Source organism: Betta splendens, chromosome 16 (assembly GCF_900634795.4).
Source record: "Betta splendens chromosome 16, fBetSpl5.4, whole genome shotgun sequence".
Lineage (NCBI taxonomy): Eukaryota > Metazoa > Chordata > Actinopteri > Anabantiformes > Osphronemidae > Betta > Betta splendens.
Window position 1 is genome coordinate 12899533 of NC_040896.2, and position 25003 is coordinate 12924535.

At 43.6% G+C, this 25003-nt stretch overlaps 5 protein-coding genes across 6 annotated transcripts; 1 reads left to right on the plus strand and 4 right to left on the minus strand.

Moving 5' to 3' along the window:
• The first annotated feature begins 462 nt into the window (after positions 1–462).
• LOC114843655 (neuronal acetylcholine receptor subunit alpha-7-like) lies at positions 463–5803 on the plus strand. Its single transcript, XM_029130451.3, has 9 exons — positions 463–748; positions 1559–1698; positions 1974–2018; positions 2348–2480; positions 2711–2878; positions 3277–3471; positions 3898–3984; positions 4183–4292; positions 4393–5803. The coding sequence occupies exons 1-9, from the start codon at positions 697–699 to the stop codon at positions 5251–5253; spliced, it is 1791 nt and encodes a 596-aa protein (XP_028986284.1). The 5' UTR covers positions 463–696; the 3' UTR covers positions 5254–5803.
• A 1863-nt stretch (positions 5804–7666) lies between these two features.
• On the minus strand, positions 7667–15636 carry snx27b (sorting nexin 27b). 2 transcript variants are annotated; one of them, XM_029129841.3, is made up of 13 exons: positions 15111–15636; positions 12729–12960; positions 12377–12569; positions 12064–12128; positions 11857–11961; positions 11676–11754; positions 10956–11119; positions 10754–10843; positions 10499–10648; positions 10024–10152; positions 9772–9831; positions 9620–9682; positions 7667–9499 (listed from the first exon to the last, which is right to left on the minus strand). In XM_029129841.3, the coding sequence occupies exons 1-13, from the start codon at positions 15440–15442 to the stop codon at positions 9455–9457; spliced, it is 1707 nt and encodes a 568-aa protein (XP_028985674.1). In that variant the 5' UTR covers positions 15443–15636; the 3' UTR covers positions 7667–9454. The 2 variants fall into 2 exon arrangements, with proteins under 2 accessions (XP_028985674.1, XP_028985673.1); XM_029129840.3 differs by having other exon boundaries at positions 9634–9682; positions 15111–15635.
• A 2293-nt stretch (positions 15637–17929) lies between these two features.
• On the minus strand, positions 17930–18787 carry s100w (S100 calcium binding protein W). The gene is made up of 3 exons (XM_029129842.3): positions 18644–18787; positions 18386–18562; positions 17930–18293 (listed from the first exon to the last, which is right to left on the minus strand). The coding sequence occupies exons 2-3, from the start codon at positions 18524–18526 to the stop codon at positions 18105–18107; spliced, it is 330 nt and encodes a 109-aa protein (XP_028985675.1). The 5' UTR covers positions 18527–18562; positions 18644–18787; the 3' UTR covers positions 17930–18104.
• Positions 18788–19952: 1165 nt separating this feature from the next.
• On the minus strand, positions 19953–20421 carry s100a10b (S100 calcium binding protein A10b). Its single transcript, XM_029129489.3, has 2 exons — positions 20284–20421; positions 19953–20193 (listed from the first exon to the last, which is right to left on the minus strand). The coding sequence occupies exons 1-2, from the start codon at positions 20419–20421 to the stop codon at positions 20035–20037; spliced, it is 297 nt and encodes a 98-aa protein (XP_028985322.1). The 3' UTR covers positions 19953–20034.
• Positions 20422–21922: 1501 nt separating this feature from the next.
• On the minus strand, positions 21923–24285 carry krtcap2 (keratinocyte associated protein 2). Its single transcript, XM_029129487.3, has 5 exons — positions 24128–24285; positions 23144–23298; positions 22855–22918; positions 22503–22569; positions 21923–22412 (listed from the first exon to the last, which is right to left on the minus strand). Exons 1-5 carry the CDS (start codon positions 24129–24131, stop codon positions 22292–22294), a joined length of 411 nt encoding a protein of 136 aa, XP_028985320.1. The 5' UTR covers positions 24132–24285; the 3' UTR covers positions 21923–22291.
• Between the last annotated feature and the right edge of the window lie 718 nt (positions 24286–25003).

Consider the following 25003-nt stretch of genomic DNA (forward strand, 5'->3'; position numbering starts at 1 on the left):
AGCGAGTGATAACTTGCACCTTATGGATCTATCCAGCGGGTGTCAGCATTTCTCTATGGATGGGCTGATGTCAGATTATTAAAGAGTTAAAAAGCAAAGTCTATTCAAAGAAATAGCTTGTTGGTAAAAATGAGATAGTGGGAACATCATTGTTAAACTTGTTATCTTTTTGGTGGCTAGTTTTTAGAGAAAATGTGTATGTTTTTGCCTGCACCTGTTTTCCTTCTTGTGAGTGAGTTGAACATGCCTGCGCAGTTGATATCATGCTATTACTCCATAGAGTCCGTATACAGAAGATGTATGAAAAAACAGTAAGGAAATCATCAAAAGAATTATAGAGGGTGTTGGATATTTGACATGCTGCATGCATGCAACTGCATGTTAGAAAGTCTGCAAGACCTAATGTGCAGAGAAGCATGAAGGGTGAGCCTGAGCTGTAGGTCAGGAAGCCCAGCTCACAGAATGTGACTCCAGCACACAGCATCTCGTTCTTCAGAGGAGTGTGAGGTTCCCTGCATTTCTCACCCACCTCCTCTCTCCTGCTCTCTCCTCCTCTCTACTGCTCTCTCGTCGTCCTTCTTCACAGCCAGAATCACACAGTCCGCATTCTTCTCTCCTTCTGTTTCACGCTCCCTCACCTTCTCTCTCCGTTTCTTTCTCTTCCACGGTTTCTCTCGTAATAGAGAGGGATGCAGCATGTGGCAGGCTGTGGCTCTGTGGCTGCTGATAGTCGGGAATCTGCTCCAAGGTAAGAGACTTTCGTTGGTGCTTTGAGTCAGACTGCACTCGAACAAGTGTGTTTTCTGTTATTGTGTTTCAATTACTGGGATCTTTAATGTCCTGTCAGCAAGTTTCTGTTAGTGTATAGGAAAATGAGCATGCAGCAATATAATAGATAGATAGATAGATAGACAGACAGACAGACAGACAGACAGACAGACAGACAGACAGACAGACAGACAGACAGACAGACAGACAGACAGACAGACAGACAGACAGACAGACAGACAGACAGACAGACAGATGAATATTGGTTTGCACTAATATTACATTTTAATTCGCCTCTTGCCTTGTGGGCAATGAATTAAGAGTAAATCGAAGCTCTTGGTGGAGTTATAGGGTCGATGAGAGAGAAACTTCCCCGGTCTCATTGTTGTGAGTGCTGTGTGCGTCTGTGAGGGGTGTTTCAGTGTTTAATGGCACCACTATTTCCTGGAAAGAATGAATCTGACATTTTAACGGTGTTACAGTGGAAAGACTCTGAGCGTCTGCTGATGATCAATCACTGGCGTAATTGATTAGGCAAAGTGGAATTCCTCCTCTCTGCTTTCCTCTCGTTTTGTCTCCTTCTCTTTCTTTTATATATTGTGAATGTGCTTTTTCTTATCTCCTGTGTTAAAATCTTTAATTTCTTGTTGCTTACCTGACCTCATATTTCTACATCTTTTTTTGCAATATTATTTGTCTGATATTGCTTCATTAATATTCCCGTTCATATTTCTCCCCCTGCTGCTCTTCTTCATTAACCTCTGTCTCCCTCCTCCGCCTCCCTTTTCAGTATCCGTGCAAGGTCCTCACCAGCGCTTTCTGCTCAGAGAGCTGCTGAGGGACTACAACCGCATGGAGAGACCGGTGGCCAATGACTCCCACCCACTCACTGTTCAGTTCTCCTTCACCCTAATGCAGGTCATGGATGTGGTATGAATGACTCACAACAGAATATAAACCACTAAAGAAAAACGCATCACTTTTCTAGAAAACATACTAGTATCTTCCAAACTACCAAGTATTTTAGGTCATTGATTACTGTATGTGTTCAACTAAATTAACAATACACAATAAAGCATGTTACTGTAGCTTAATCATTTTTTATATATGTGCATGTATATATAGTCATTGGTGTGAAATCACAACTCTAGATCAATCCTTTAAATTATTAATTCATTTTTTTAAATTGCTTTTTGGGATGCTAGGATGAGAAGAATCAGATTCTCACCACCAATGCCTGGCTACAGATGGTGAGTGTAATGAGTAACAATGATAAATAAAGAGTAAAGCTGATATTCATTTCTTGTATTCTGCATGGTACAGTTTAGTACACTGTGCATCCCTAAATGCTCACTGCTTTTAGTGTCTTGGTGCTTGAGCAGGATGATAGTTAAGGACTTATGGATTTAAGTGAAAATACCTTAATTGCTCTGCACCAAATGTATTTTATACAATAGAATAACTGGAGGAAGACAGACTAAATAATGAACTGAGGTAAATTCGTCAAACCCTCTAATAGTTCAGCTTGGGGCTCTGTCTATCTCTGTGTATTACCACGAGTTGTGCTTGTGTTTTCTAGCAGTGGTATGACCACTACCTCCAGTGGAACCAGTCAGAGTACCCTGGAGTTAAGAACCTGCGTTTCACCCCTGCCACCTTTAAAACCAATGTGTTGGTTAACTCCAGTGGCTTCTGTGAATATCTGCCCCCAGGTGAGTCCTCAGCACGGTCGTCATGTGCTCTGCATGTATAAAACATTACTCACACTGCAGCACATTCATTCTAAGAATACTTAATGCAATCAAACATTTGAATCTACATTCATTTCCACAAGGCTGCACCAAATAAGAGTTTAATCAAGAATCTTCATCTCAGAATTAATTAAGTTTGATATTTACTTCCCTTTCATTGTAAATTATTCTCATGCTTTCTTCATTTGAAGGAATATTCATCAGCACGTGCAACGTGGATGTGCGATGGTTTCCGTTTGACATCCAGCGTTGTGAGCTCAAATTCGGCTCCTGGACATTTGACGGATGGCTGCTGGACATCCAGATGAAGGAGGCTGATGTGTCGGGATACATGCCCAACGGAGAGTGGGACCTGCTGGGTAAGTCACGCAGACGTGTGGCTTGTGCTGCCGAGGCCCTGCATGACAAACTGTTGTTGCTTAGTAACAGAGGTTACATTAAAACCACACATACTGTACTTGTAAAGTTTTGGATTCATGACTGGATGTATAATTTAAATTTAGCAGAATTCACAAAATGCCATAAAACCTTTTAATGACTTTAGGTGCAATTAAAATATTTGCTGTGTTGCTGCGTTAGAAAAAATACACTGATCTAAGTTCTGCAGATTCAAGCATTAATCTTGTTTTTAAAGCTATTTTACTGTCAGTGATTTCAGTTAAAATGATCCCATCTTTGTAAAATAATTCATTTCATTAGTCAGTTTTTGTTGAGTTGTTTTTTGCATCCTAATGCATTAACTTTGTGGACTTCCCAGAGGTTCCTGGGGATCGTCACGAGGTCTTCTACGACTGCTGTGCGGAGCCCTACCCGGACGTAACCTTTGTGGTGACATTACGGAGGAGGACGCTGTTTTATGCTCTCAACCTCCTCATCCCCTGTGTGCTCCTCTCCTCCATGACCCTGCTGGTCTTCCTGCTCCCTGCCAACTCTGGGGAGAAGATCAGCCTCGGTGAGGAATAATAAGAGGAGCGAGGAGAGGAACGGGGGGGTCGATTCGGAGAAAATGGAAAACATAGGGTTCATCGTTTATAGGAAACACATGCAAATTTATGGGCTTACAGCGTTTCGCAGTTGCAGTTTTTTCTCTGGGAAACTTTTTTCTGTCAACATTACTGGAAAACCTTCAATCGGCTCTAGATCATTTTATATAGTGTCACGAGGGCTGAGATGGGGGAAGCAGAGGCAGAGAAAAGACAAGGGCAGAAAAGGCATCAGGGAAGATGAGAGAGTAAAATCGAATGAGTTTTCCTAGGAGTGTCACACAGACAGATGATGGTGGTAAGAAGTCAAGTGCAGCATACCAAATACATACTGTATACGCTTCTAAGAATACCCTCTCCCAGCCCACATCTCACTGACTCCTGTCTACCTCCAGGCATCACAGTTCTGCTGTCTTTGACTGTCTTCATGCTGATGGTTGCAGAGATCATGCCCGCCACCTCGGACTCTGTGCCTCTGATTGGTCAGTGACTCTCTGTGGGTTTGGTTGGCTTTTGGGGAAGCGCGCGCGCGCACACACACACACACACACACACACACACACACACACACACACACACACACACACACACACACACACACACACACACACACACACACACACACACACACACACACACGGTTATTAAGATGCCTATGAGTGAGATCTGGTCTGTCACAGGTCAGTACTTCGCCAGCACAATGGTTATTGTTGGGATGTCAGTTGTGGCCACAGTCATCGTCCTCCAGTTCCATCATCACAGCCCCGACAGCGGACAGATGCCTCGTTGGGTGAGTTGAATCCGCAGCATAATATAAAAACACCTTTACAGAGCAACACCAACAACACAGAATTTTCAGAATTTCTCAAGTCGTTTCTCGTTTTTTCCAGGTGAACTTGGTTCTGCTGCAGTGGGTCCCTTGGTTCCTCCGTATGAAGCGTCCCGGTGAGGGAGCAGACCCAGTTCTCGCCAACAGTCAGGCCGACTCTCAGAGCAAGACCCTCTCCTCTCCCACCACCACCACCACCACCGCCACCATCCCCACCCCGGTGCCCTCCATCTTCCCCCAGCATCTCAGCTCCCTGCAGGCCAGCCTCGCCCAGCTCAACCACCCTGTGTTGCACCCGCCCCCGCAGGCCGCCAGTCTCCCGAACCCAAGCCCCAGAGAGCCCGGCCCCGGCACACACCCGCAGCCCAACGGCCATCTGCCCTACATGGGATTTCAGACCTTCCAGACCACGGCAGAGCCGGAGCTGGTGCAGAGGAACCGAGCCACCAGCCTTGGGAGGGTGTACATCTGTGGGGAGGATAGAGAGGGCGCATCGGGAGCAGCGGGAGGAGCAGGAGACACACCCATCCATCACCAGCTTCCACCATCCAAGTGTGGGAGCGCCCTGCAGGAACCTCCAGCGTCCCCAGACCCCGAGCCGCCCGTCGGCCCCTCGGGACCCTGTGGCCTAGAAGCCCGGGCCGCAGCGGGGCGCTCGGTGGCCATGCACACCAGCGGCGTGGTCCGGGCCGTCGCCGTGGACAACCAGCTGCAGGCCCTGTTGGTGGAGGTGCAGTTCCTGGTGGAACGCGTTCGCGAGCAGGACCGGCAGCTGAGCTTGGCCGAGCAGTGGCAGTTCGCTGCGGCCGTCATCGACCGGCTGTGCCTGGTGGGATTCAGCGTCTTCAACATCATCTGCACCATCGCTATTCTCATGGCCGCGCCCAACTTCGGAGAGGCGCTGTCCAAAGACTTCCTCTGAGAAGATTGTGATGGGGCTGAAGGATTTGCTGGAAGCACAATTGCTGTTGAGGACACTGTGACATACAACAGCGAACATTTCCTGGTGCACGAGTGGGAAAAAGTGGACGGTGACACGTGGAGGGGACTAATATTGAACTGTTTCCTTCCTGAATTCATGTGCACTCTGGGCAGCATGACGACGTTTGTGACGTATTTGTGCTACGGTGTTTACAACGTGAAGTCATTCAGCAGAAAAAAAATCAATCAATCCAGATGTGCTGCATGAAGATGACAGAGCCTCCTACAGGAGTGTCTGAGACGCTAACGGGGCAATAACGGCAGCACAGGGCGAAGCTCTGATGCTCACGATGATGAACACAGCTCACACAGTACACGCGCCCTCTGGAGCTTTTTCATTTACGTCGTAGGAGTTTGAGTTGAATTTTGTTTTTCATCAGTGTTTTTTATTGATATTGTCAAAAATATTGTGATCAGTATCTTTAGACACTGGAACTGGAGCTGACAATAGAAAAAGGTTTCACATCAATAAATGTATTGGAATGATGTCACTGGTGACTCATTTCTGCCTTTAATACCAGCTTTAGATTATACTGTAGTGCTGAATATGAATAGGATGATGTAAAAACAGCAAGGACTGTTTCCATCTGTTGCTATTTACCTTGTGATTTTGAACAAAACCATACGATTGCTTTGTTTCTGGCTTTGGAAGAAGCAGTCTTCTACACAAGGAACATGTCAGATAGTGGAGAACTTTCAGCGCAGCCTTCAATTAGGCGCCAGGTGAAAGGAGGAAGATAACTTGACCCCGATGTTCAATGCAACTCATTACATTTCTCAGAGGTGATCAGATCACTCAGATGCAAAGTGCTTGTTACAGTCTGAGCAGCAAAGCTGTGGTATGAACTTGTCTGTTCTCCTCGCCAGACGTGCATCGGATTTTCTGTTCTGTTCTGTGCCTCCTCTGATCGATGTTTCAAAAAGGATGCAGGAAACGGAGACGGGAGCTGAGGACGGGAACGCGAGCGAGGCGGTGGAGAGGAAAAAGGTGGATGGAGGTAATGAAGCAGAGCAATAAAGAGGACGAAAAGCTGAACCAGACAGAACACGATGAGGGGGGGGGTCTTTGCTGAGGCACAGGGATGGAGAGGATGCAGAATGAAAGAGAGCACAGGAGGAACGTGAGAGAAACGGGGTGGGGGGAAGGGGGGCAATGTGCTGAGAAAGCAAATAGGGACCAATAAAGTTTTTAACTGATTTCTCATTAACGAGAGAGGGGCAGGAAGAGAGCGATAGGAGAGGCGGGAGGGAGGAGGGGGCTGCCCCACCCGTCTGTGATGCTGCTGCTGCTGATCTGTACTTAGACCAGCATTTATGGGTGATTGGTGATATATTCAGAGCAGGCAGAGCATGTCTGCATCAGAAATGATGTGACAAACCTTGGCAGGATTTCCTGTGGAAGATGATTTACTGCTCAGCGACGCAAACACTTTCTGATGATGGAATTTGTCTAATTGATGTTTTGGCAGGACTCTACTCGCGCATTAGACCCTACAGCTATTAGCGATGATTTAAAGTTTCTCGCCGAGAGGCCGGCGCGTGCTGCCAGGGCTTCGCTGACCCACTGGGCTCCTTCTGCCCGTCGGACCGGCCGCGCTGCTGAGAGATGCAATACGGCACAGGGAGTAGAAGCAGGACGTCCTCCTCCCGCAGCGACTCGGTCCGTCGACCAGCCCACACCCGGACAGACAGGGGAGCATGCAGCAGGCAGGGCGGTGGGATGCAGGAGGACGTGTCTCTGGCGTCTAAGGGCCACCGCAATCTGCAGCTGCTGTCGCACAAATTTACACCCACACACATACAGAGACACACACAGACCTGCTCGCTCCTCAAGAGGGAAAGTAAGGACACTGCTGCAGACTTAATGCAGTCTCCACAGTCCTCGAGCTCTTTGTTTGGCTTCAACACATTCAGTCACAGTCAAAGTGTCCGAGATGATTATAATACAGTTATAATGATGCAATATTCCTTTGCTTTACCTGCTTATTTCTAGTGTTGTCAGCTTGTCTCAATGTATTAGTGAAAAGAAACGAGAACATCTCAGCTGCCAGAGCATCATTTCTATCATCACGCAATGAAAAGATGAAACTGATCTGCACCCGAGCCTGAAAGTTAACAAAGTAACGGGCTTATAGTGGCTTGCTTTTCAAAATTTAGATGTTCTTAGATTGTGTCCCACATCACCAGCAGTCAATAGGTTTTAATTACTGGGTCCAGACGCTGAGTGCGGGTTGATAGGGAACGGCCGTTTCACTGCCTTTGGGTAATCGTCTCCCACATCTCATTATAAGACTCTGTGTTAGGGAGAGAATGAGAAGAGAGGGACAGTGGAAGGATGTGTGTGCACAAAATCATAACTTAGCATCAATAAATCTGTTTATTTAAAAGAATATGTTACATTTTGTTACAGTAAGCAACGTAACCAAAAGCTTTGCCTGAAAAATTTTCCATTTCGACACATCAAACCCCTGCAGGTCCTCAATCTCCATCCTCTTAGTGTGACTCTTTAAAGGAGTGGTGAGAAACAGAAATTAACTGAAATTAACACTTAGTGAAATAAATACCATGAGTGACTGTTAACTTCGGTCTGAGAGAGCGAGAGCAAGAGCGAGAGAGAGAGCGAGAGCGAGAGAGAGAGGAGCAAAGAAAGCGAGCATGTGAAGATGAACTGATCAGGTGAGGCCAGGCTATCGACTATGTCCGGCATGGTTCAGTGGGCAGACAAGAATCCTGGGAAATGCGTTTAGCCTTCTGGATTGCAAAAATTAAATCTCTCAATTCAAGCCTCAATCCATTCAATTAAAATCCTTTATGCACCCACCAGGATCTGTAGAAGCTCATTAATCACCCAAATGGCTTGTGAGAACAGCACCATCAAGTATAACAGGTAGAACTGTTAGAATCAATCTGTGACTCTTCACCAGCAGATAACAATGGTACTGACATTTTAACTTCTCCTCTGTCAGGTGCTACACAGCCCTTAGGAAATGAGCAAAGCGGTCTCCATGTGCATCAGGTTAGAGCAGGGTGCAGGCATCCTCCTCCACTTAACCTGAATCTGGAGAGCACAAGTAGCTTATGGGTATAGCAAAGATAAATAGTGCTGCATGGGAAAGGCTATCATCCATCCTGAGGGAGCTCCCACCAATCTCAGCCAGTTAGCAGGTAGGGGGAGAAGGACCCCTGCTGTTCCGTCAAGCTACTACACTGACGCCACTTCAGCCCTGCGCATCACTGCTGATCTACCTGGACCTTGAAATGCATGGAGATCTTGCACTGCATGATACTATACATTTATGAGTTTGATGAACGGGTCCACGTCATTCAGTGACAGTATATCACCACAGTTTGCTGTCTTTCTGCGTCTCAGGTTCCCTATGGCACATCTCGAGGCAGTCAATACTGTCAGATATAGTGCAACTTTAGTGTTACATTTATGATCCTGCTCGTGTGCATCCTCATGTGTGGATGTAAAATATATCTAACCAAGTGCCTTCTCTCATTCGTCGGTTCAAATGTTGACATTTTCCTTTATAAATGCTTATTTTAATTCCAAACATGTGTAAATGTATAAATGCGATGTTATTTAGCTGTGCCTTATATCCAGAGTACAGGTGTCAGTGGACAATAAAGGACCACTGTCAAAGGAGACAATGCTCAGTCCACAGTAGAGAAGCTCAGGGTCTTTCTGGGGTCAACCTTCAGGGATCAGTGCTAACAACTTTTATTTCCCTTCTTAGTCCAGCATGCTTGCTTCTGCTGTATTTTCTGAAGTCAGACGGCTTCAGAGAAGTCTCCACACCTCCTCTGCAGCTTGTCACATTCCATTTTAAGTCCCACCGAATAAGAAAAAGGCTTGCGTGAATCCAGGAATTGACGTTTGGACAAAGCTCGACTTAACACATGGTTATGATGTGCTGGATTCAAAACTTCTGGTACACGAGTCTGTAGCTTTTTATGCTTCTGTTTAATTCATTTGTTTGTTTGTTTGCAGATGCTTGTGCGTTTGCATGTCGTCAGGCCATAGGAGATGAGTTTAACTGATGACCACAGTAGTTAAGAGCTGAGTGTTGATGGGTTTGGGTCTAGATGAGCTGAGGGGATGAAGACGGTGTGTAGTTAAGAGGTAACAATCTCTCTTCCTAGGTGCCCCCATCCCTTCTGTGCCTCAGCAGCTGGAAAATATTCTGCAACAGAAAACACAATCAGGACCAAGGCGAAGTAATGACACACAAAGACAGAGGCAGGGCAATTGACCATAAGCTATTACTGGATCATACACTGGACAGAGGCAGGCAAAGCCTTACCTTGCCACACATACCATCTTTACTGCAGTTCTTATTGTCCTTGTCTGTAGCCTCCTCTTCCACCTGCAGACACCATCACACAATAGCTATGAGTGAGGCACAAGTAAATGGCTTTTAGTGGCATAGTTCATTCTGTAAGTAGACGTCATCACCTCCTTCCTCCACTTCAGCTCACAGAAGACTCTCTCAAAGCATTCATGCATGTAGTTAAACTGAACGTCGTCCAGTCACAGCAAGCAGAGAGAGAGAGAGAAACATGGATTTAGATCAACAAGATAAAACACTGTGCTTCTGCTGGCTAATAAATACTACTTATATATGCACTGTACTGTACATACAGAATACCCTGCATCAGCTGGTGTGATGAACTTTTTCCTATGAATATCCTAATGTGTGGCACTCACATAAGGTGTAAATATCTTGACCCAGCGCGGCTTCTTTTCTCCCCGTGCATATTCAAAGCAGAAGGCCATACCCTCCTCGTCTGTGTCCCACCTCTGCATCTCTCCCCATTCAAACGAAATCACCTGGTTCTGTAACAAAACTTACAATTTATGCATAGAAGTGCCAGACATACGCAGATCTATTACATTTCACATCAGTGATAACAAGTCTATAGTCCTCTCAGTAGTTACCAATCAACAATAAAACCTCCAGTAATGGTCCTCAGAAAAATAAGCATAGACAGAAAATAGATTGCCTCATATCAGATTATTCATATCAATGTGTGCAAAATGAGACCTTATCGTGTCAGGGAAGTTGTATACAAGTAAGTAAAAGTTGCATTGCTTGAACCAAGTGTACTTGAAATCCCTGCATTCAGATTTAGCCATTCAAATTCAGTTTATATAAACTACAGCCATAACGACGTGCACTTGCCTCAAGAGTCCCTTCCTCGGTGCAGGCGTGCAGCTTGAAGTGGTGGATGCTGATAGCCGTGATGACGTGGCCTTTACGTCGGGAATCACATGAACAGTGGGGGAATATGATCTCATTATAGCCCTCGCAAGCCCTCAACAAACTCAGATACTAAAAAGAGACAGGAGAGAGGAGACAAAATGCCAGGCAGTGTTTTCAAGACACAGTAGTACAAGTGTAAGCTGGTCACTCGAGTGACTGTGATTTGTGGCTGACCATGGACATCTTCTTCTGCTCTGCCAGCTTCTGCAGCTGGTAAGACTTCTGCTCTGCTTTGATGAAGCCTTTCTTCACATCATCCACAGCCTACAGATACAGGGGACAGTTAGGAGACGCATAAAAGCAGCCAGAGCGTTTTGGGATCTAATGGACGCAGTAGGCAGTGCAGGGGTGACAGGGGCTATACATAAGCACACACCTGGTGGAAAAAGTAGCTGACTGCAAGCTGGTTTTCATTGAGCAGAATCTCTTCTTCTGTGGTGAAGAGCCACTTGCGCAGGGTGAGGCATGTTCCTGGGATGGCTGAGGTATAGTTCTGTATATACAGTTTGTGGGGAAACTCATTGGGGGCAAGCTTGCGTACTGAAGAAGACAAGGAGAGAAAAGAAAAAGCCAGGAGACAATTAAATTCCAAATAATTCTTCTGTCTTTTAGTGGCACTGATCACCATGAAATGCTGCACAAATGTCATTTGATTTGAGTCTTCTTACATTCAAAGCAAGAAATCTAATATCTGCATATTCAGATAGGAAAGTATTATACTTGTTAATGTAGCTAAGCTATATTCATACATTTACTCCTATTACTGTTGAATACAAAGGCGTCATTTATGAGAGAACTTTGAGAGAAAATTAGAGCGACTGGAAAAAAAGACTGTTTTTACCCGTTTTGTTTTTGCCTAAAAGATCAGAAATGAACTTGCTTTTATATGTGGTGCAACAAGCAGAGAACAGAGTTCACAAAAAATTAATTCAGTGTTTTTGTGTGGTTTGCCTTGAAAAAGGAAGAACGAGCTGTACACAAAGGTACCCATTATTTTGAAAGTTCTTACATCACAAGGTTACACCTGAAGTCACAATGGATGTGATGACTGGAAAAATAAATCAGCATGATGCAACAGATGCGTCAGCTTACTCACCAAAAGTGTGGTTGATGACCTCAAACAAGGCAAAGTAACTGGATGTTACACTGTCCATCCCGAGTTTCATGACCACAGCCTGAGTGGGAAAGAGAGGCACATACAGAATGACTAATAACAGACAGGCCATAAGGTCCAGGTCACGATGGTTAATAGAGAACAGGACTATGTTGTCTTTCACCTGGTAGACCTGGTCTGTGGTGGAGTTTTTGCGAACTCTGACCGTGAGTGTTGTTTTGTCAGGCATGGCTATTCTCAGCTCCACATCTGACACGCCATTATAGTTCTAGTTCATAAAAAAAAAAAAAAAAAAAACAGGAGAAAACCGGTAAACCTTGTCCCAGGGAGGAAACTAACAAAACAGACACAAATGGCTTTCCTCTTTTACCTCGTCTGATTCTGACAGGAACTCCTGCATTATGTCACTCTCCCCAATGACCCGAACAGAACAGACTGCAGATCAAACACATGCTAGTTGACTTTTTTATAAAACATATGCAAACAACATATATGATACAATCAGACTTATGTAGTCTTAACACGCCCAGAGTTTCTGTAAGCATTTGATTGTAGAGGGAGTTATTATTAAGCAAATACAACTTCAGATGAAACAAAAAAACTTGGGCAAGACCTTTTACATATGACGTAACTGATCATTGACTTCACTCTTGCACTCTTGACTTTCCAACATTTCCACTCACCTTTCTCTAAATATTCTTCTAAGCCTCTGCGTCGGGCGTCGAGCTGCTGCTCTGACAAGGAAAAAGGCCACTTTCCAGGCAGCTTGGGAAATGTGAAGTTAGCAAACTCTCGCTTAAGGTTTTGGTGTAAGATTACAAACTCCCGGTAACGCTTGGAGCAAAGCTGTCTGCCTGCCATGTACACATTATACACCTGCAATGACAGAGTTAGAGCAGAAACAGATAATAAGAAAAACATATGTCCTGAAGCAATGCCTGGAGGTTTAGGCCAGTATTAGAACCCTAGCAAAGATCACTTATAACTGAACAGTAGCCATAACCATATCTATCAACACGTTCATAAATGCTGTACCACAAACTTCTCCTGGTTGAGCTCAATGTGCTTGTAGCTGGGCACAGAGATGGGGACCGCTTGCTTGTCGGAGTAATCGTAGCAGGACTGAGCTGAGCCGTCGTCTCCGGGGTCGAGGCAGTCGGCCTCCTGAGGTGGGACAGAGAGCACAGCGAGCACCAGCTCCCGTTCACCGGCCCGGATCAGGTCCACCACCTGCTTATGGGTCGCTCCTTCTACGTTCACCCCGTTCCTATAGAAGAGCGAAAGAAGAGTATTTCATTATATGCGCATTCATCCTTTTAATGGTCAGACTAATGAATTCACATTTGCTACCGTTCTTTGTACCTTTTGAGGCTATAGTTTGTACTAACCCTGAAACTATGAGGATGAAGCGGTTTAATAAGTGAGTGTGAGTTTGTATTGAAATATACTGAAACTGATATTGCAGTGACAGCGGCAATAATAAAGTATCAGCTTTTCTACAGAACTACTATAATTAATCACCATTTTATAATGTAACCTTATCTTAAGAGGAAAAGCAAAAGCAATTCTCTATTTTTCTTATTCCCAGCGCATAGACTGTAACAATAATTGAAAGCTGTGAACACATCCTGCAATAAATGTCAGGAAGTGAATAAAGCCTCTATTTATGTGAGGCAGAGTGACAGATGCTTTGTCCTTAAAATCCCTCTGGGTTCACATCTTCCCCTGCAAAAGACCTTTGCTTTATGTCGCTGCTGCAGTTGAACACCAGCAACACTGGGTGTGTGCACATCTTTCCCAACATCATTTCACAAGTTTGCTTAAGCTACCGCCACATCGCCTGGTAACAGAAACTGCTATCAATGTTTTAATTGTCTCTGGGGTAAATTGATATGCAAAACATTTGTATATACTAATCACAATGAAATGATCTTCAAAGGGACACCCACAACGGCTTCGTTTGTTCATTTGACAAAGGCTCCGATAAATAATGTATTAACTTTATAACACAATCTGCAAAATGCATCTGAGGCAGTGGAAAGCTTCCAGGGTCCATACTGCAAAGCTGGAGCTGAGTAGAGAGGAGTATATAGACAGACAGAAGACTGGCATAGTGCGAAACAAAACACGGCATCTTGCAGGTGCAGTGTGAGAACGAGCCAGTGTCTCCAGCACAAAACACAGACTAAGCAGTTTAGCAGCTTTAGTGGCTTTATGACTGTATTATAAGCACCTGATGTGGTGGCCTTTGTACTTGCACCATCAGCACATCCTGAGCGTGATAAATAATAAACCTGAATCATTTTATTAAGGGTGCCACTGTCACTTTCTGTCTTTAGAATTCAGAGCACCAGTTAAATCAAATGCTCTAGAGCATAAGGCATTAACTCCGTGATGTAAACTAAAATGTACTACACACAACCATAAACATATGCACAAGCATGCAGTCAATTTAAAGACTAAATCTGCCAAAACAATATCCCCAGCAGAGAGAGGGGGAGAGAGAGGCTATTGATCTGACGCTTCAACATCTATCTTGCTGGGAAAGTTGTGGACACTAATCCTGCTTCACGACGGCTGCGGACAGAAATTATCTGTGCCATAAATGTGCAAAAAAGCATTGATTGCGTAGAGAATAGCAGAGGCTGGGGATCCCTGCAACCATCCACCATGTGCATGCAGGCTCAGACAAACACAGTTCAATATGTTCTTAACAGAAAGAGGATGATCCATGCGCCAAAATCAAACCGTCAACGTAATTTAATGGATGTTTCAGGCAGTTTAATCAACTGGTTGGAGGAATAAAAAGAGGCTGCAGCCACAAAGCAGCGTGTGAAAGCCACCAGCGGCTGTGGACGCTCCACATCGGAGCCAATCACAGCTAAACTGAGAACATCCCTCTCCTCCTGCACAGCCCCGCTCCACCTGCCAGACTGGCTGACGGGCCACCAGCGACCCTGTGTGTTCCTCTCCATAGCAACAGAGCCCAACGCCAGCAGGCAGGCTCCGCGCATACTAACACACAGCGAACACACGAGCACACGCAGCCCACGGTGCTCACGTGGCTCATTGGGCCAACTCTGTGATGCGGGTTGCGGCGATCTGAGGATACGGTGTGCAACGCAGAGATATTACACAAACATCTGGCTGGCTGTGAAAACGAGCGCGCACACGGAAAGGCCCGCGGGTGCGTGGCGCGTTGTGGATGGGGGTCAGCGTGACGGGAATGTCAATCCCCGGATCTCACACAGACCCCCTTTCATTGCGTCCAGCCGCTGCTTTGCCCTGAAGCCCCCGGAGGACGCGGCTGCACGCGCTGGATGCTGCTCGGCGACACTCACCGTCGCATCACGCAGCGCGGCGCGGCGCGGCGCGCATCTGCTACGCGACGCCAACGTTCACACGGCAGCCACTTACACCTCAAGGATCCGGTCCCCCTTCGAGATACCGGCGCGGTCCGCGGCTCCTCCCGGCAGCACGGCGCTGACGTGCTGCAGCGGGGCGTACAGCTCCCCGTTGATGCTCCGCAGTTGGCCTCCTTCACTAACTTGCCCCCGAACGTTGAAACCGTAGCCCGAGTCCGACTTCACGATCCGGACCAGCCGCGGGCCCGAGGTAACGGTGGTCGGCGTCTGGCAGCCGCCGCCGGTGCCCGGCGTGACGGCGCCGTCGCTGGAGCCGCGGCGGGAGGAAGGCTGGGGCAGCGGAGGGACCGACGAGCAGGTCCCTTGTCCCTCGACGTCCGCCATTCTTCTACGCTGTTTGTATCATCCGCTCGAGTCCGGCGAGCGTGTAACACCCGACAAACATTAGCAAGTAGCAGCGGCGGGCTCGGCTAGCTTACCGACCGAGATGCGCCGGAAAAAGCCGACAACGTCCGGTGGCACGCGAGCCCGCCCCAGGATGCGTTCCATGGGAATCATGGCGCAGAGGTTCCGTCGGGCCCAGTTGGGAGGAATAGGACCCAACAAGCTAAAGCTCGTCCTCCTCTGCGATGAGCAATGAGTTCACTGGGCTTCATCTAACGCAACAATACCGACGCCATCAGCTGTCAGTCTGCTTCTCTCCAAAATGGCATAACTTTAAATATGATGTTAAATTATTCCATCTTCATTTGAAAGCAGCACGCTGGGGTTTTGTGAAATTAGATTTCTTAGGGTGAAGTTGTCTTTTAGTCTGAATGACAAAGGGTTTAAAGTTGGAACTTATCAAAGAATGCCCAGAGGCAACAAAAGCCCCAGGTGGGATTTATCTAGAAAGCCAGCTACTGCATTATTATTATTATTTCATTATTTACTAAGATGAAAAGTATTTCTTCAAGAATTATAAGGAAAACAACACCATACGTATTGTGTGACAAAATGATTTTATTACTACTATGATGTTCTCCTTTAGTGATGCACATGTAAAGTACAGTATATGTCAGGTTCCCTTATGCTACAGTGCATAATAACCATTTATTAGGCTGCAAACATTTAGAAAACAAAACCACAGTATTTGTCTATTTATAGGTTATCACTGTGAAAGCTGCAAAAAAATGAACGTATTCCAGGAAATTAATAACGCTGTTATTGTTGTCATCCAACATCCTGAAGTAATTATTATCTGCAGCTCCCTGAAAAAAAAGAAAAAGGAAGCGGTTTAGAGAGCAGTTGTCTTGTGCCTTCGTCTCCCAGTAGGATTTCATCTGTTCTACTTACTACTTCGCTGGGAAACTCACTGCGGAGCAGTTCAGTGAATTCTTTTTCAGTCACAGAGTTTCCGTCTACTGTACCTCTCTTGCAGCGTACTTGTGGAAGGTAGTTCTGATTATCTCCATTGCCTGCAAGAGCCCTGACATAGTGGCTGCAACAAAAATATTGTGTAGCCCAGTGTGTTTTTATTTATTTGGTTTTACTATGCATTAATTTTCAACATTCACACAACATATGTGTTAGTTGGTCCTTTTAATATTCATTCACCACTGTTGAAGACAAACTGAAGTTTAGTGTGAAAGCCAAGTTACTTTTTTATTTTAAACAGAAGCTTTAAAATGCAACTTATTTATAAAATTAGGAGTAATATCAATATACTTTCTTCAGACATCCACCTGACATAGAACTCATATTTACATAAATGCAAGGAATCCATTTGATTAAAAAGTTTATGAAATCCTCTTATTGAAAGTTGAACACAGTGACATGACAGCACACAAACCCTTTAAATACAGTCTGACACGTTCTCTGTTCAAGCTCCCTCCCCCTTGTTTCCATTTAATCACAACCATCGCATAGATATGAGCTGTGATTTCATGGCAGATAAAATAATGTCAGGACTCAATTTGTAAGAAGATGAAAATCTCAGCTTCTAATCAACTCATCTGCTCTGGATCATCTCACAATCTACTGCAGAATAAGTCAGCGTAGCCAACAACTTTACAGATATGATCTTATTATGTATAGTGTAAAGCGTTCTTTAATTTCAGTAAATCAGCAAATGAGAACAACAATCAAACAGTGCTGACTCCATGATGGTTTGAATGTGTCCCTGAAACAACACTAGAGGAAACCTCTGTGCCAGAGTTTTAGCAGAAACACTGTTGTTACCACGTTGCTTAGTTTGATTACTTCAACCTTCATTTAGTGATAGTAAGGATGACCAACAGAGCTATTATTTATATACATCTTATTTATTATTCATGACATGGACCATTGTTTGAGCCACAACTGGCTCAAAGGATGAGACACACTAATGAAAGCAGCGCTTACATATTCCTGAAATGGACCAGGCATTAAAATGAATGCCCACTTCTTTCTTACACTACTCAGCGTTTGCTGTAGTCTGTCTGGAGCTTTTGTGTCATGGAGAAGCGACTTCTATTTTAAAACTGATCACTACATCCAGACACATGAAAAACACACGTGAAAGCAGGATATTGCCCGGTACAGAACTGTGTGGTGCTGCACATGCTGCAGCCAGCAGACAGCAGCGAGGCTGCGGCTGTGTGGCGCCATCTGCTGGTAGGAAGCAAAGCCTGCACCCACAAACGAAAAGTCAGGCTATTTTAAAATCACCACAATTAAAACATGTGCAGCTGCTTAGAGGCACGGACACAAACTGGTTTGTGGAGTGGATAAAAGTTCATGGAATAAATGATGCAAAGCTGCAGATAAAGCGCTAAAGATCAATAAAATGCTTCTAGTGAGACAGTGTTTTTTTTCCTTCCACAGGAATCAACTCACACATTGTGGAACAAGCAAATTAAACATTGTAGCTTTTATTGACTTTGACCTTTTTCACACTTTAAAGAGGTTTGAGCTCAAAGCAAAGAAGCAGTTTTCCTAACTCCAGAACGGTCAACAACATCACAAACAGCAACGTTAGATTCATTGCATTGCTTCTGAACATTCATATTTCATGGAGCCAATGTTCTCAGTCTTCCTGTCCACCTTCGGGCTCTTTGCCCTTGCATTTCTTGGCCCCTTTGCCCGTCTTCTTGTTGTAATAACATTTTGCCAGGTCGCACACGCATCGGCAAAACTCTCTGAAGTTGACTTCCCCGTCATGGTTTTTATCCAACATCTCCATGGCCTCCTCAATGTCATCGGCATTAATGTGACCCTGGATAATACACCCTCGCCGTTAAAATCTAAAACCACAACCACAACAAGCATAATTTCACGAATGAATGTGCAAAGCCTGTAGATTCTTACCTTTAACTCTGGGCTTTGTATTTCTCTCTCCAACACCCTCTTCAGCTCTTCCTTGTTCAACTGGTGCTTCTTGCCTTCATCATCAGCATACTCCAGGAATACTTCCACAATATTCGTAATGACATTATCTAGACGAGCCATAGCTGGAGCAGGATTTTGACCAGTAGCCCTTCCAACCTACAAACCATCACACGCTCAGCACCTGGAATAAACATCTCCACCCACAGAACTTTCTCTCCCTCCACTGCTTGTACTCACCTCAGCGTGCGGGGCAGGAGCAGAGAGACCACGTCCTTGTCAGCAGCCGATTCAAGTGAGAGCGATGTGAGGCCGATGGGAAAGCGTCCTCTTAAAGAGGAGAGACACGCTCACACACACACACACACACACACACACACACACACACACACACACACACACACACACACACACACACACACACACACACACACACACACACACACACACACCAGTGGTGATTCATGCTATGGTAATGTGCCCCACTCCGCCCAGTCAGTCTACCTCAGTTCTTTCTCACCACAGCACAAATATACAACAGCAGTTGTATATTTTACAGTCAGTAAAAAGTACTTCTGTTAATGTTAGGATGTTGCACAGGGGAACTGATAGCACTCATTGATGTGTTTTCTTGAAATAAGCCATTGTGAGCGTTTTTGCTGTTTATTTGAACATGTGTTGGTGCGGCGCTCTCTATTTTGCTGTTACATAACTCAGCGTTCATTTTTTCCACTCGTGGGTTCGGAGGCTGCAGAAAGGCTGATTTCTTCTTCTCGTCAACGATCCCTCTCCCTCAGTGTAAACTGTTGGGGCCCTGCTCCGCACACGGGCCATATTGCTTTCACATGTTGAAGACGATCATATTCTCCCTGCAGGAGAGGCAACGCAAACGAGATGGAGGATCGTGTGATGGTAATTACAAAAAGCGTTTGTCCCTCCCCACTCTGCTGATTGAGTTTGAGTTACAGTTTCACTGCTGGAGAGGCCCCGGACCTCTGCAGCGGTAAATCTGCACCCGGGACATGAACATGAGGTTAGAAAAGGTTAGTTATTAATAAGAAATAACCTTGAATTTCCTTCTTAATATTTGATTATCCAGACAGTCTTAGCACAAATCCTGAACAGGCTGCAGCAACTGTTCAGTACCACTGGTCACTTCATGTTATACAGTGAATGGATGTTGTATAGTTATACAGTGGATGTTATTTAACGGAGATGAAGTCAGTGCCCCGTAATTTAGAACAGATACTAAAGAAATGCAGAATTTAGAAACTGTAACCCTATAAACTCATGACACACAGGCAACAACTCAAGTTTAAAGCTCGGCACATCTGGGATTGGGTGTCATCACTAATAAGACGTTCTGTTCAAAAAGTGCTGCCTTCGCTGAATTATGAGAGGGTTTACGATTAAAATGCTAAATATCAGATATGAACTCATTAGTGTTTTATAGCAGAGGAAGAGCTTAAAAGAAGTAATGTACAAATGAAAAATACACACTGTATGACACTGAACAGCTCAAGTTTAATCACACAAACAGGAGCTGAAATGTTGGAAAAAGACAGTTTATTTTAAAATAAGAAATGCATATATATGCATTACATTATTCTTCCCTAACAAAAAGTTCCAGATCACTTTTTTCCCTTCTTCCCACGGCTCAGGCAGAATTCATCAGCAGCCACCATGAGGCTGCAGATGAAGGGAAGGAATTCTTCAAAGTTCAACTTTTCATCTTTATTGTTGTCCAGATCCTTCAAGATGCGATCCACTATTTCAGGGTTCTTCTGGGCCTGAGACAATATCAAAAGGGATGTTCAGACTGCAACCGCCAAGTAAAAGCAGGGCGCTACATCGAGGACAGCAGATGTGATGTCACTTACTTTCATGAAGCTGGGCAACTCTTTGTCACATAATTTTTTCAGCTCTTTCTTGGTTAAAGATGTCCCATCAGAGTCTGAATCAGCATAACGATGGAAAATGTCAATCAGGGACTTCATGCAGGTCTCTAATTCAGTCATGGCTGTTGAGAAGAGAAAGGATTTGTGGTAAGTGGCTGATTTTACTGATAAACAAGAACTTTAAAGTGAGACTAAACCCTTTACAGTGCTTCTAACACAATAACACATTGCGTAGGTGGTGGAAGTAAAGCTCAAAGGATTTTTTTTGGCACCAAAATATTCCATTTATTTTCCTTCACTTCCGTAAGTTTGAGAAAAGTTGATGAAATGCACGAGTCACTGTGAAAAAATGTGTGGATCTCAAACTTCAAACTAACATCATCTAGTTTGCTACATTGAACTCACACCCAACGCATACGAGGCATCCGTTAAAAACAAGTTGTTGTTTAAATATTTGCAGTGAACTTACCCGGGAATGTAGAGGCTCGAAGTGTGTGGTGAGATTAGTGAGGAATCCAAGCTGCGCTGAAAGTTTATCTGGACTTTATATGGAGCTGGGCAACGCCCAATATGATGGGAGGGAGGAGGGGCTGAACACGGAATTTCATCCCTGCCCAAAGTGACTGTTAGCTCCAGAGATGGGCTCATAACCATCTGACGTGCCTTTCATACTATACCTTTGTTCTTTGATAGACTGAAAAGCTGACAGAGAAAGGGTGAAAACATGTCTCGGCAAAAACACTGAAAAAAGCTCACTATTGCACTGTACAGCGTCTGACAGAGGTGCATGTTAAAAGTCAGTTTATGGCATCACTGCATGAAAGGTTCAAATATAAATGACACAACTACTGATGCATGAATAACAACATCAGATCACAAACTTGTCGTGCAATGATTGTAATTTGAGAACACTGCTTGATGCATTTGTCACCACATTAGTTTTAAGGTCTTCCAGCTTATATAGCAATCTTATAAGCCTTATAAAACACAATGCATGTTAAGTGTACCTTAAATATGGTGCACAGCCTTGTTACAATGGAATTAAACACAAATATTGGAACAGCACAGCAAAATAACACAAAGCAGGAACTAAGGTCTTCCTGTGGAATGCTGGTACATGCTGAGCCAGATCTGAACATTTGAAACAGACCTGAGTCAAGTTCTTTCAGTGGTGTGGCAGAAGCTCCATAACAATACCAAAACAAAAAATAAGAAAAAGGTTTAATTACAGGACGTAGTCTTATTTTCTTACTAAATGTTTTAAAAGCTTTTTATTTATTTTAGAAGGTTCTACTATCTTTGTCAGGAACAGCCTGTTTCGAGTCACACCTTAAATCTGAACAATAGTTGGCAGTCACCATCGGGGTATTTCTTAGACCACCACTGCCTCACATTCACAGACCTAGCCTCAGGGCACTTTTTGCCATTAGTGATAGGTGATAGGTTTGTTTTTCTGTAAGGGGGGATATTGATCAGTTTGTAGAACAGGAATCTGTGGAGGCTCCAATTTCCCCCTGGAGAAGTCGAGTCCATTAGCTCTCAATATGAGCCTATCGCCACACCCAGATAAACAGACTGATGTTTGCAAACTAGAGGCATGTAGAAAAACAACAAACCTACAAAACACTTTATCTAGTTTAATTAGAAAATGAATTTTAAACAAAGACTAAATGTGCTGATGAATATACAAGTACCATGTTGGGATGTACTGTATGAATCAACCAGTAGCAAAATTGAAGAAACACTGGAATGTACACGACTGTTTAGTTATTTATGGCCTTATACATAAACCAACAATGTGTCAGTATGATGAATATAAACCAGATGTCATTAAATCACTTTCAGCTAATATTCCCAAATCAAATGTTTAAAAGGTTACAGGTCAAAAGTTTAAGAAGTTATTAACAAAAATATGCAAGTCCTGTCTTGCACTGGGCATCAGCACTGGGGGAAGTTTGACTGGTTAACTAAATTGAAGTGCAATACATCATCAGTTCTTCCTCTTGCCCTTGCTGACAGCTTTGGCTGGTGTTACTGCAGGAACAGCTGCTTGGTAGAGGGCAGCAGATACTTTGTTGATGTAGTACAAAGCAAACAGAGAGAATATCAAGCTAGGCAGAAACAGAAACAAAGAAAGGCATTAACATTTTTTAGTAAAATATTCAGAGACCAAGTGTGTTACTGATATAGTTATCACTTACCACGTAGTGACACACACACGGTGCACCAGACCAGAGGCAAACAGCGACAGGCAAAGGCACAGGAGAACTGGTCATTGAAAATGAGAAAATACTAATGAGGAGGAGAATATGAAAGATCTCAAAGTCAAAATAAATCATACTCGTACAGGTAATACAGGTAAATCAGTGGCCAACTGTGTATTATAAGTGATGGTGATGCTTGGATGTGCTTTAATAATGCTGAAAAATCAGTGAAAGCTCACCCACCATTTGAAAAAATATTCATAAATAAGCTTCATATTTTTTAAAAAGTAAAAAAAAAACATTAAAAAACTGAGTGCATGAGAGTGATTCCAGATCTCTGACTACTTACTTTCTGGGAACATCTTTGCTTGAAATCCCTTCCCAAAAATCAGGTTTTCCAAATTATTAAATGCCTGCAAAAAAAGTTAAGGAAGTATGCTCCATATAGGTATATGTAGATTAGACATTAAATCAGTTTTCTTTTCAATAAACTTGCAGTCTGAATAGAGATTTAATAAAAACCAGATATTTACTAACAAAAATCAGTTTTAAGCAACAACACAATAAACTAAATTTGTTATTTGAATTGTGTAACTTGTGATTAAACTTTTAAACACAGCAGACTATGAAAAGGATACAGTGAGCGAGCAGATGAAGAGGACCGAGCCTAGAAACCCTCCCAGGATGGTCAGCCACTCTGTGGATCCCAGCTGCTTACTGAACATCTGCATCCCAGCAAAGACCAGCACTGACAGCAGACTGGACAGCACTAGAGAGGTGCCTGTGTTCACAGCTACAAAGCCAACAAACACCATCAGCAGCTGTCCATCAACAACCAGCAGCGGTTGAATTAAATCATTTAAACTAAACTGCTAAAGGGAATTTCTTACAACTCATCTAATATTTTGGCCAATATATAAAAATTAATATCCTAATAAAATGCACTCCAATTAAAGCACCCACTGTGACCATAATAAACATTTCACTTTAATGAGAAATCTTAAACTTGCAGAAGTATAATGAATGAATGAATAAATAAAAAAGGGACATAAGACTTATTTACATATTTACAGCTCATGTAGTACCGTACTTAAATTTGTGCAGGGTAAAAGAAAACACGTAGCATGTATTTATGTAGCATGAATTCATAGCGGATTATCTGTGGCTCTAACTGCACCGCTGTAATGTCCCTAATAAAGTGTCCAGTGAGGGAATGTGGTTTCGACTCTTATTATGAGAGCACGTGTTGAACATTTAAGCAGCATAATAAAAGGCTGCAGTGAGTCCAGGAAGGTTCGCCTGTTGGGCTGAATCAACGGCGTAAGGCCACGTCAGTGGTTCCACATAAACGTTCCCAGCACAAATGAGCCTGGAGCTAACGGCTTTAGCAGCCTTTACAAACGTTAATTGCAATGTAATCAAACATATCAGTTCCCATTTAAGATACACACACGTAGTAAAACAGTTGTTGCCTTCATGTAGTGCAATAACGTTATTCAGTACGTCTCACTAGTTCTAACTAGCTAACTAACGTTAGCTGCTACAGTCGCTTACGCTGTCTACGCAAACGCAAACGTCTTTGTAAGACTGCTCGGTCGTCACGTTAATTGCGCAATACATACCCATGGTTCGAAAATAGGAATAGTATTTGTAATAAAACAAAGTTAAGTTAATTTAATTTTGTTTAGCCAGCGAATAGTCCCAGCTGCAGGAACCAAGTACGTCACCACCCGGTCTAAATGACAGGAGGGACCAGTGTACGGAAGCCGAAGAGGATCGCGATTTGACTTACTGATATAAACTATGTACATACACATAGCAAGCCTTTAACATTTAAGGCTTTTAAACTGAATATCCATTATTGCATTTTAGATATCTAAAATAGCATTTAGACTAGTCCAAATTACACTGTGATTAGCCTAGACTGTATTCTGACGAGGAAGAATTACTGTTTAAGATAGCTACAATTACATTTTGACTATCCACAATTCAATGTTGGTTATCTGAAAATACGTAATTAGTGCCATTGTGTCTAATCAACATATATTAGATATCTGCAATGTATTTATGCCTAATCAAAATGTAATTTTAGATCCCCCCAACTACGTTTGACTAGGCATAATTCAAATTTAGGGTATCAAATTTCACCTATCCAAAATATTCAAAATGGAATTCCAGGTTCCATGTTCTATATCTATATGTTCTGCTTGCCATACATACACTTGGATGTTGATACATACATGTCTACGAAACAACAGTGAGATTACTGGATAATTAGTTTTACCAATCTGAATATCACCTTCATTATAATGAGCTTGTGCTATTACACCATGACATTCTCAAAATAGAGCTTTAAATGTTGACTCACACATAACTAATTACTCAAACGTTCATGAGCTAACTGCATTCTGAGTAGAATCAAATATAAAGCTATTTAGAATTCAAAGGTTACTGTACAAATTAATCTTATTATGGAATCTTTTCATTACTTTGGTTCC